Source organism: Engraulis encrasicolus, chromosome 4 (genome assembly GCF_034702125.1).
Source record: "Engraulis encrasicolus isolate BLACKSEA-1 chromosome 4, IST_EnEncr_1.0, whole genome shotgun sequence".
In the NCBI taxonomy this organism is placed as follows: domain Eukaryota; kingdom Metazoa; phylum Chordata; class Actinopteri; order Clupeiformes; family Engraulidae; genus Engraulis; species Engraulis encrasicolus.
This window is the reverse complement of record NC_085860.1, coordinates 32,996,451-33,008,950: the sequence shown is the minus strand read 5'-3', so window position 1 is coordinate 33,008,950 and position 12,500 is coordinate 32,996,451. Positions and strand designations below refer to the sequence as shown.

The window sequence follows — 12,500 nt, the reverse complement described above, 5'->3', positions numbered from 1 at the left end:
TTCGCATACCCTGTTGAGCAACACGCGCAATAGGCAGACAGGACATTGTTAATTAATGTCCCATAGGCAGCCAAGGGGAAAGCAGGAAGTGTATTTGGCAGTTTCACCGAGAAGAGGGCTGCACACAGCGACCATAACAAACCGGATCCTGGAACGTGCATGCTGGGTGTGGAGGGAGAAGCGACCTACACCCTCGTAGTGAAGCACGGTGATAGGAGTACCCGTACTCCATGACCCTTGGAGAAGAAGTCGGCAAGCGAAATACACCCCTGAAATCCCAATAATCCTAACACCCACCTTCTCTCTCACGCACTCACACACGCTGCCATGCTGATATAAAATCTCATGAGTGGCAGTTAAACAGCATCTTACCTTTGGCGGGCTCTTCCTCGCGGTTCAGATACATGGCTGGTTGCTGTCACAATCACTTCAGTTTATGTCCGTGCTTTGCCAGTGCTGTGTGTGTATGGGTGTTTGAGTGCGTGTGTGAATATGGTTGAGAGTGTTCAGTGTGAGTGGAGAAAGGTGGCTGTGGTTTTCTTTTTTTACTCCTTCAGCCAACTCTTCAGCCTCATGTGTTTCAAACGGGTTTTATTGTCTTGTTTATTATCTCGGGCTGGGAAGAGCGCGCGCGTGCGTTCCAAATCCCCCAAGAATTTTCAGGACGAACAGGTAACGGAAACTCGCCTCTCTTGTCTCCTCGCTCACTCACTGTCGCCCGCACACGCGCGCGGATACCCCGAGGGATAGCTCTGGAGATAAAGACTCCACGAAGAGAGGCAGCCAAAACGGGAACTGTCAGGCGTCCGCTTTCCTCATCCTGGTCTGGTAGCCTAGTAGCCCACGGGAGGGTATCGCGCGACGACTGGGAGCCAGCTCAGTGACTGACTACGATGAGTAGCTGCGCGGTCAAACTCTAAACGAACCCAAATTATCGATGGGGGGCGTATCTTATCGCATCTTCGGTTTCTTCCTCCCCAGATCACCAAAGCCCATAAATACCACTATGAGCGTAGTCAGAGTCGGACTCCTGCGTAGCAGTCAGATGACTCTCGGATCTCCTCTTGGAGGTAGCAGGACAGAATCGTTGGGGCTCAGGGAAGCGAGAAAAGCGGACGTGTTTGCGTGTCTCCTCTCTGCCGGTTGGGGTCTAGGAGGTCGGTGTCCTTAGACGGACCGCAGGTGTGGAGAGACGGTGGCCACCGGGGATGGGAGGAGGGGGGTGGGTAGCGTGCAGGTGTGTCCCCGCCGTCGTCAGCCAATCCCTGCTCGCGCTGATCAATTACCTAATGCACCATTTCGCTGCTGGGACGGGCGGGGGCGCGAAAGCAGAGATGAGCTGAGAGTGAGCTGCAGCCAAATCACGGTGCGTATGTTTGTGCGCACGTCTAGTAGACTACTCACGTGCTTGTATATTCCTACCCATTCGCTCCCATCAACGCTTTCAAAACTCATGTGCTGGCATATTTGTGAAAGTATTCAGATTGTACCGGCCGTGGTGAGGAGTATCCAACGCACCTGTACCCTGGGCATTCACACGTTTAGTGTCGAAGTGGCGACTTCTAGTGGGTCCATCTCGCTAATGCAGACAGAGCAAGTGACACACGTTCTCTCTCTCCCTCTCTCACGCACGCACACATACACACACTCAGGCCCATAAATATCATTGATTAATTGTGTCCCTTGACTGGGGGCTGGTAACCGAATCACCTCCGCCTCTTTAGTTGACAAAAGAAAATGAAATGTTTCTAGACATGCTGACCTTTGCTCGGGGCTCACAAGGTAAGTTGCAGTAAGTGTCTCTCGCGTAGGCTATAGCCGTAATTTGGGCTGGAAAAAGACACGGTCGTCGCCCATTTGGGCAACGTAACCTTGAGGGCTGTAATGCAGAACTAATGATACAGTATCTCTTGGCGGCGCGACCCGATAAGGACCGTCCGCGACACTCAAGGATCGCCATTAGGCTAGGCTGTGGTCCGCTGGCCCGTTGCCCTCTCTATAAACCACAGAGCCATTTAAAGTGAGAATATCACTCTGACTCGGGAAAAAAGAAACCTTCTATCTGGGAGTCAGCTTTCTTCCTGGGAGTGGTCAAGGTTACATTTCACACTGACAAATACATTACATGTTGATGAAGATACCTACCTCATCATTAACATCTTCTTCTTCTTCTTCTTCTTCTTCTTCTTCTTCTTCTTCTTCTTCTTCTTCTTCTTCTTCTTCTTCTTCACTGCCTTTCTGGTTTCATTTGTTCATCCATCCATCCATCCATCCATCCATCCATCCATCCATCCATCCATCCATCCATCCATCCATCACATCAGCACCATGTTTGTGTTCAGATAAGGAGTGAATGAGTAATATACTTTAGTACATGTACAATAATGCTACAAGCAGAAGCACATGTGGATTACCAGCTGAATGCCAAATGACTTAGAGTCTTGCCTTTTGGCATTCCATAGCCTACGTAAATGTTGATCTGTATGCCTATACATGAAATTGGACATATTGTGATTAACAATATTGCTGTAGTAAAGCAGGTCACAATAAAGTTGACCCACACACAACAATAAGGCCACACTGAAGAGGACACAAACACATTCTTATTGCTTTGACTTTTTAAAAATCTGGGCTGCACATTTGCTGCATTTGAGTGTTTACCTTTAATGAACCCCTCCATCTTTCAGAACTGGACAACAGAAGTCTGGTGTTGCAGGAACGTGCCCCCCCACACAGACACTTTTTTCCCTTTGTAAGAATGTGTGCCTTCTTGTTCTTTAGCTTAAAACACTCCAAATGTGCTACGTATGGTGAAGTCAACAGGAGATTAATTCACTCCCACTCATCATGATTCATAGCTCAATTCAGACTGCAGATTGCAGCACCGCTAACTGTGTGTGTGTGTGTGTGTGTGTGTGTGTGTGTGTGTGTGTGTGTGTGTGTGTGTGTGTGTGTGTGTGTGTGTGTGTGTGTGTGTGTGTGTGTGTCCGCGCACCTGCACACTCAGTGTGTTTCATTCAGTGTGCGTTTGGTCATAAAAATGTGTGAGGTGATGTTAACTGTATATGTAATGGATGACTTTTAATGTATAGAAATGTAAAAGAAAATCATGATCAGTTTTAGATGTGAAGAAAACCTGAAACCCAACTTCTACATACTTGAGAAATATGTAGTTTACATGTACATGTATGCAGGGCTCTAAAATTAACTTTTTCCACCACCAGCCAATTTGGCTAGTACACATTTTTTCTCACTAGCCAAATGGAAGGTCAACTAGCCATTTTTTTATCTCACCAAAATAAACCATGCGTTAATTATGTTGCTTTTAATTATTCCATTAAACTATATCCTCAACACAGATAAACAATATAAACATTATACTCAACATATTTCACTGTTCAGTTTATTCTATAATTATTTAGTAATTATTTTTATTACCTGCATTTTCATTATTTTTTATTCAATTTCCTCTGAAAACAGTGGATTGCATCACACATGCTTCTCACATACCAGACCATAGGCCTACACTGGACCATATACTGTACAGACAGCCAAACACTAGCCTATTACACCATCACCCAAACCGCACATGCAGTATAGGCCTACACCTCACACAAACACAGCATGCCTTCAACACACATGTTGCACACATACCAGACTTTCAACATACACTAGCCAAACACACACAACCAAACACTACAAAACCTCATATCCCCCACACAGTAGGCCTATCACTTAGGCCAAATGCCATGGACAATGCACAGAAGAGAGGGGTGGGGAGGAGAAGAGGAGGACACACACACACACACACACACACACACACACACACACACACACACACACACACACACACACACACACACACACACACACACACACACACACACACACACACACACAGCCAACTCAGTGCGATGTGTATGATGTCTGCATTGTGTGTTTCTTTATGCTGCTGCTGCTGCTTCACACCTTTAGGTTCCTGCAGGATTAATACTTGCTTCACTCTAATATCATGCGCTTGGAATGACAATAATTAGGCTACGCTATGTCTAAACTAGTAGACATCCAATAACATCACGGAGACCACCAGCTTTTACTTTGCTACTTTCATAGCGTCGCTAGTTTTTTGTTACCGTTTTTTTTTTTTTTCACTTAGCCTACTCGTTCATCCATGTCAAACTCGTGCATGGTCTTTCCGATGGCGTGGGCATTATTAGGAAACGACAACTCCATCGTAGGTAGTTGCGAGGACCTCGCAAATATCAGACGACTTCTGACAGCAGGGCTACACGGTTTTGACAGACAGCTGTCATGCTCCTCCACTCATGCCGTTTTCGCTCCACCACCACCACTCCATTTCAGCGTCACTACAGTTGCAAGTTGCATTCACCGACACATAACCTTGCTCTGACCACTGCCACATTCTTTTTCACCTGTCCAAAACCTACAAACCCGAAGTAATCCGCGCTATAGTCCGAAAATATCTATCTATCTATATTTTCCTCATTGAAAATATTTCATCAACAGTAGTTCCAGCGCGGGCATCTAACACGCAGCCAATGAATGTGAAGCTGCGTTATTGTGATTGACGGCCAGCCAATGGGTGTGGGCTACATCATGACGGTAGGCCTAATGTTCATGGGTAATGTAGGCGCCGTTTTACGTTCATCAGAATGCAGTCAGCCACAGATCTGTGCTGGCAGCTGTTTGACGTTCGGGCGCGCGCTAGAGTCTAGCCTACCGGCCAATTTGGCTGGTGGATGATTTTTTCTACTAGCCAAAATGGATTTTCACCCGCATTTGGCGTGTTGGCGTGCGTTAATTTAGAGCCCTGCATGTATGGCACAGAGGTGTGTGTGTGTGTGTGTGTGCGCGTGTGTGTGCGCGCGCGTGTGTGTGTGTGTGTGTGTGTTTATTCAGTGCTGTGTGGGTGTTTCAGATGTAGAACGATACTTCATATGTGTGTGTATCAGGGCTTGACATTGGCACCAGCCAACTGGCCAAAAAAATGGGTAAAATTGACTAGTCTTACACTTTTAGTCTCACTAGCCACTTTGGCAGGCAACTTATTCTTAGGTATGACATACTCTATCTCAGTAGCACATGTACTTTTTTGCACCTTGTGTGTTATATTTTGGATCAAGATTCAGATTCTATGTGTCTGATATACTGTAGATAGCTTCATTTAATTTTCTGAGCTTAGATGTAAAGCTTAGATGGTACAGAAAATTTGACTGGAAAATACTGACACAAAACGGTGGAGAGGCTGAATGGCTAGTGACTCTGTAAAACCGCTGGCCACTGTGGCCAGTGAGCAAAAAATGTATGTCAAGCCCTCGTGTCTTCGCATGCACGGTGTGCTCATCCATGCAGGTCCAAGCTCACTAGTGGAGGTCCACAGAGCAGAGAGAGACTCCAGTGAAGAGAGGAGTGGAGCTGAACAGAGAGAGAGAGAGAGAGAGAGAGAGAGAGAGAGAGAGAGAGAGAGAGAGACAGAGAGACAGAGAGACAGAGAGAGAGAGAGAACCCAGTGAAGAGAGGAGTGGAGCCGAACAGAGAGAGAGAGAGAGAGAGAGAGAGAGAGAGAGAGAGAGAGAGAGAGAGAGAGAACCCAGTGAAGAGAGGAGTGGAGTGGAACAGAGGAGAGGAGAGAGATCCCAGTGAAGAGAGCTCTGCAGAGGAGAGGAGAGGAGAGGAGAGGAGATAAGAGGAGAGGAGAGGAGGTGAGAGGAGAGGAGGTGAGAGGGGAGGAGAGAGACCCCAGTGAAGAGAACTCTGCAGAGGAGAGGAGAGGAGAGGAGAGGAGAGGAGAGGAGGAGAGGGGAGGAGAGGGGAGGAGAGGACAGGACAGGAGAGGAGAGGAGAGGAGAGGAGAGGCAGGCCAATGAAACGAGGAGTGGAGCTGAACAGAGAGAGTGTGTGTGTTGGGGGGGGGGGGGGGGGGTTGGGGGCAGTATCAAGAGCTCAGCAGAGGAAAGAGAGACCCCAGTGAAGAGGAAAGAAGAGGAGAGGAGAGAGACCCCAGTGAAGAGTTAATTAGCCTTCAGCTCCTCACCTCTCTGATGGCAGAGCGGAAGGCAGGAGGGCAGTGGGCAGAGAGGAGAGGAGAGGAGTGAGAGGGCCAACTAACGAGCGTGTTTTACTGTAGATATAGACTACACACGGTTAACCCCATGCCCCACATGTTCTGTAGGAAACGCCCAAGGCACTAAAACATTCAGTCAGGTCTATCACCTTGTTTAAACGCGTGTTTACCCTTTTGAGGTGCAATATATACAGTATATATGCCAAGATCTCCTTTAGAGTGTGTGTGCTAACTGACAGGCTTCAGTCCTGAGATTCACAAATTGACTTATACCAGCCGCCCAGGGATTCACAAATTCACCCAATATGTACCAGACAAACGTTTAAATGTCTGTGATTATAAATGTTTTCTGGTGCAGTATGTTTCCTCACAGATCATGCTTTTACCAAATGGCACAAAATCCTGTGGTGTCTGTAATGCATTGCTCTTTTATAGTTTATGTGCATTGAATAATGGAATGGAAGGGTGCTATCCTTATGCGGGGAGGAGATTCAGAAAAGAAGCGACACTCTAGCCCCTGCCCTTTTGCTTTTTGATGTCCACAGTGCCCATTTCATATTGCGTTCACATTCTCCTTAAAAAAGGTCTATACAGTACATGCTTCAACATTAGCATAAAAATGAATTAAGCAAGGACATGATTAAAAATAAACTTTAAAATACAGTCGACGTGTATACTGTCAAAGGGACTAAAGATGGAAATTAGCCCTGTGGCTATAATCTTGTATATTCTGCATTTTTTTATTTTAAAAATGCTATTAATATATGCTGTTCCTGTGTTAAATAAATAAACTTGAAACTTGGATTTTTTTTTGCATCCACCCCTTGTAACAACCTTGTGACCCTCCCACCCCCCACCAAGGTTTTTGCACAGCACTGTTGGTATGAGATTGGGATGCAGCATTGTGGGTCGGGTGGGCTTCTGAACAATTACAGGTGTTGTCTATTTCCTCTGCGGTCCTGACCCGGTAATGATGGTGTCTTGTCTCGGAGGTTCTCAGCAGGATGTCTGCTTTGTGTAAGAATGACGCGTGATGCATATCAAATAAATTCTCTCTCTCTCTCTCTCTCTCTCTCTCTCTCTCTCTCTCTCTCTCTCTCTCTCTCTCTCTCTCTCTCTCTCTCTCTCTCTCTCTCTCTCTCTTTCCTCTCTCTCTCGCTCGCTCTCTCTCTCTCTAAAATTTCAAATTCAAAGGGTGCTTTTTTAGCATAACTGTTTAGGTATAGTGTGGAATTGTCGTACAATTAATATGTCTTCTCTCTCTCTCTCTCTCTCTCTCTCTCTCTCTCTCTCTCTCTCTCTCTCTCTCTCTCTCTCTCTCTCTCTCTCTCATAAATATCCTGTGCTGCCTGCTGACTAGCAACTTGACTAGCTGACTAGCTGGCGAGGCCATTGAGGATGGCATTGGGAATGGCTGCGAGGCTGCGTATAGGCATACACTATGGTACAGTCTGTGATGAAACTAATTGGCTCTTGCTCCGTCAAGTCGGTCAGTGTGAGGTCCTCCTCCACCTCCGCCTGCTCCCGTTTTCGGAAATCAGCTGGCGGAATCTTCCAGATGTTGTGACCCACCGAGGGTGTTATAGGGGTTACCATGGTAACCGGGAGCGATGAGGGAGAGCGGCCGGGATGAGAAGTGACAGGCGTGTGAGTGCCTGAACAGGAGGAAGGAGGTGTTCTTCTCCCTGTGTGTGTGTGTGTGTGTGTGTGTGTGTGTGTGTGTGTGTGTGTGTGTGTGTGTGTGTGTGTGTGTGTGTGTGTGTGTGTGTGTGTGTGTGTGTTCAGGAAGCTCAGGAAATAAGCTACAGGACGTAATTACACATGTACACCCGTGTGTGCAGGCAAGCAAGAACTCTCTCTCACACACACACACACACACACACACACACACACACACACACACACACACACACACACACACACACACACACACACACACACACACACACACACACACACACACACACACACACACACACACACGCACAACACAGTACCTCACCACCCTCTATCTGTGTGCAATCTATGGAGCAGCCAATTGTCTCCACTGGCTGTAGGGACAGCACACTGCTGCTAGAATTCTAAAGGCATCGTGGTCCATCAGCTCATCTCTGCTATACACTGTGCTCTTTCTCTTGGATATTATATTGTGCACAGGGCCGGATTGAAATGGCCCAAGGACCCTAGGCTGCGCTGCCCTACAAAGGCAAAGTGCAGTAAATAGACTGAAAATGGTCTTTACTACACCTCCTGTGTTACATCCTCTTGTGAAAAAGCCCTATGGGCCAAATGTGTCCCGTTTTACAGATATGGTAATGTCAAATTTGCAGTAACTACAATATCCAAACTATTCCAAGGCTTTGAAGGCCTTTTTCTTTCATTTCAATGTTGGCGTAGTTACTGCACTTTGCCTTGGTAGGGCAATACGGGTTCCTATAGGCCCCTGCAGAAGGAACATTTTGTGACAAAATTACACAGACGGCAGCATAATTTAGAGTTAGAAATTAGGGATGTCTGCCAATTGTGGAAAGAACCAAGATTTAAAACTCTACTCGGCATGACAGAAGAATCCAAAACGTCTGACCTGGGAGCAAGACAACCAAATAATAATAATAATAATAATAATAATAATAATACTTTCGTTTTATATAGCGCCTTTCAAAACACCCAAGGACACTTCACAGAGTGTTGTGTTGGAAAGTGTGAGTGTGTGTGCGTGTCAGTGTGTGAGCGTGTGTGTGAATGCATGTAAGTGAAAGTGCTTGTGGAACTAGCAGCCATAAGCCTCCAGGAAGAGATGTGTCTTAAGTTGTTGCTTAAACATGAAGGGGCATTATGGATGTGGTCGGGCAGATTGTTCCAAAGAATGGGAACAGCAACATGGAAGGCTCTGTCACTGGTGGCCTTGAGCCTGGTACGAGGGACGATCAGCTGGCCCTTGGAAGAGGACCGCAGGGATCTTGAGGGGTCATGGGGTGAAGGAGGTCTGTGAGGTAGTGGGGTGCCAGACCATGGAGGGACTTGAAGGTTAGGAGGAGGACTTTATAGGTAATGCGTGACTTGATGGGGAGCCAGTGAAGCTGCTTGAGTATGGGGGTGATGTGCTGCCAGGGTCTAGTGCCAATAACAAGATAAAAAATGAAAAAAGTCCGCTTCAACTTGGCATTTTCTGCTCCCGCTTTTTTATTGTCTCTGTTGGGGCCCCTGAATGTATAGTGTCACTTGTGTCTGTAGGGGGGTATCACTTTCAATGGTTTTGTATGTACAGTAATACCATCAGCTTTGTGACTAATGAAAATGGTCTGGGTTGTGAGCAAAGAACGTAGACAGGATGAGGACTATCACTTGATGGAAAATGCATTGGTCACAATGTGGTACGGGAGTGTAAGGACACAGTGGTTAAAGTGGACTTTTTTCCCTTACTGTTTATCCAATCATGAACATAAACATCATCTGCACGCCCCACCTTCTGCTCTGCCAGGTAAGGGGGCTACTACTCATTGGTCCTGTCAATAATGAATAAATTAGACACAGGGACAGAAAAATTGGATAGAGAAAATAAAAGTCCTGCCAGATATTCCCTTTTGCCAGATGGAATATCAATTAGCTAATAAACCTAGCTGAAGGGGTGTGGTCACTAGGATTTTTTGTCGCATTCATTGAAATGCCGGGAGCAAATAGGCTATGTGATCAGTTTTATTTTTTTTACTTTCTGAACCCAGAATGTCCAGTACTTTTAATGAATCGTGGCCAAGCATGGAGCCAGACCTGTAGACTGAAGCAACACGAGAAGTGTTTTAGTGTGTGTGTGTGTGTGTGTGTGTGTGTGTGTGTGTGTGTGTGTGTGTGTGTGTGTGTGTGTGTGTGTGTGTGTGTGTGTGTGTGTGTGTGTGTGTGTACTCATCACAGCAGGTGAGCACAACAGGCAGCGCACACACACACACACACACACACACACACACACACACACACACACACACACACACACACACACACACACACACACACACACACACACACACACACACACGTTTTCATTCAAAGCCTGTAAGATCTGGTGATTGACAGCTAGACAGCCCAAGAGACACCCCCCACACACACACACACACTCACTAACCTGCTCCTTCCCTCAATCTATCTACTATATGTCCCTCCAGATTTGTTCCTGAATAGCTAGTGTGTGTGTGTGTGTGTGTGTGTGTGTGTGTGTGTGTGTGTGTGTGTGTGTGTGTGTGTGTGTGTGTGTGTGTGTGTGTGTGTGTGTGTGTGTGTGTGTGTGTGTGTGTGTGTGTGTGTGTGTGAGGCAGCAGCAGAGAGGAAGAGGCAGTGAGAGGCAGACAGTAATAGGCTGGGAAATAGGGACCCCAAGAGACACAGGGCAGCACTGTGAGCACTCGAGTAATCTCAGTGTGTGTGTGTGTGTGTGTGTGTGTGTGTGTGTGTGTGTGTGTGTGTGTGTGTGTGTGTGTGTGTGTGTGTGTGTGTGTGTGTGTGTGTGTGTGTGTGTGTGTGTGTCACTGCTTGTCTCTCTGATACTCATGTAACCTGGATTACTCATCATCATCATCATCATCATCATCATCATCATCATCATCATCATCATTGTCATCGTCATTGTTGTCGTCATTGTCATCATTGTCCATTGCAATTATCATTCTCAGTACAACATCTTCTACCACCATCTTCATAAGCCATATAATACCCACACAAAATTGCAACAAATAAGCAATAATTAGCTTCCCCAATTTTGTCTTTACGCTATAATGTTGCAATTATCATCGTCAGTACCACTATCATCATCATCATCATCATCATCATCATCATCATCATCGTTACAGGCTTTTTAATGCTTTTTATGTTTTGACCTACTAAAGCAATATGGTTTAGATATGAAATATTTAGTTGTTGTGACAATATGGATGGAATGTTTATGCCTTAATTATGATTTAGTTTTGGTTTTGTGTTGCCTATTGGTAGTATGACGAACACCATTGGGGTGACGTCATTGGTCAAATGGCATTATCGCCGGGTCTTTCTGGTTGCTTTGGTGAAAGGGATATGCATTTTTTTTCATTTAGTTTGGACTGCTTACTTATTTCAACTAAGTTTCATTCAACTTTTACTCATACTGGACGTAATAAATTATCTTTTGCACCGTAACCTGAGGAGTGTTAGGCATTCCATGGAACTTCGTAAATTGGATATCACAATCATCACAAGCATCATCATCATCATCAACAACAACATTACTGGCCATCATCGCATTCAGGATTGTACAGGTAGCTGTTAATACCTGCTGGGCATTGCTGCCTGTCGCACCTCCTCCGGTGCCCATGGGTCAGCGAGAGAAAATAAGACTTGTGACACAAACATCTTTATTGTATAAATTACTAGACAAACATAGGGAATACACATTCATCATGCATGCACAGGAGGTGCCTTCCTCAACCACCTTCGCAGGTAGCTGTAGCCCTACGCCAGAAGCAGATGTCGTCAGGTGGTGTCCAGCCTTCTCTGTGGTGTTTCGGCCCTGAACCACAACACCGCCAACTCCAGCTAGTGGGCCAACAGTGAGTGGCCAGTCTCACTGCCCATCTGCTTCTGGCGTACAGCTCACCCCAACAATACATACGTTTCATACATTTGATAAGCATAAAAAATAAAAAGGAAAATAAGGCAGTTGAGCTGTTTGGTGTTCGTTGGCTGCTGGCTTCATAATCCATGTAATACCGAACAAAAACATTGCAGCAAAATAACAATAATTTTAACATCCCTGCATATTGTCTTTAGAATAAAATGTACAGCAGCGATTGTTGACTGTTAAGGTGTTGACATTTTATAACCATTGTTTATATCAAAATATATTGGTCATAATATTATTGTTATTCTAGTCATTCTTGATTACTTCAATGTTATTGCAGTAATTTCAAATTATTTTTCAGCGACTCCATTATTCAAATATTATTGTGGTGATTTGTAACCAGGGCCGGATTAATTCACAGGCTAGAGATGGCTGCAGCATAGGGGCCCCCACTTGCCAGGTGGCCAGTGATTAGACAAAATGGGAGAGAAATCTGTAATTGTAGAATTGTGACAAAAAATGAGTCTGCTGAATTATGACACCATCTACAAAATTTTTGTGCCGAATCTGTCTTCTGGGGGGGCCTACAGCAACCTATAGCCTAGGATCCCTATACCATATTAATCCGGGCCTGTTTGTTACTGCTTGGTTTTTTTTCAATCATACTGATTGTTGAACAGTCTAATGTTGCTATAATTACTGTTGTTGTGACAGTAATAGGCCCAACACTAAACCCCAGTGCATTAACTTCTCTCACGTGTGTGTGCGTGTGTATGAATGTGTGTGTTTGTGTGTGGGTGGTGTGTGTGTGTGTGCATGTGTGCGTGTGTGTGC

The 12,500-nt window shown here is 45.6% G+C and overlaps 1 protein-coding gene across 1 annotated transcript in view; it reads right to left on the bottom strand.

The window, feature by feature from the left end:
- syt7a (synaptotagmin VIIa) overlaps positions 1 to 725 on the bottom strand; it is a 220,700-nt gene extending 219,975 nt beyond the window's left edge. The window contains exon 1 of the mRNA XM_063197823.1: positions 373 to 725. Within this exon, the coding sequence (XP_063053893.1) occupies positions 373 to 406 (34 nt within the window). The 5' untranslated portion in view covers positions 407 to 725. The remainder of the gene's footprint in view (positions 1 to 372) is intronic.
- Between the last annotated feature and the right edge of the window lie 11,775 nt (positions 726 to 12,500).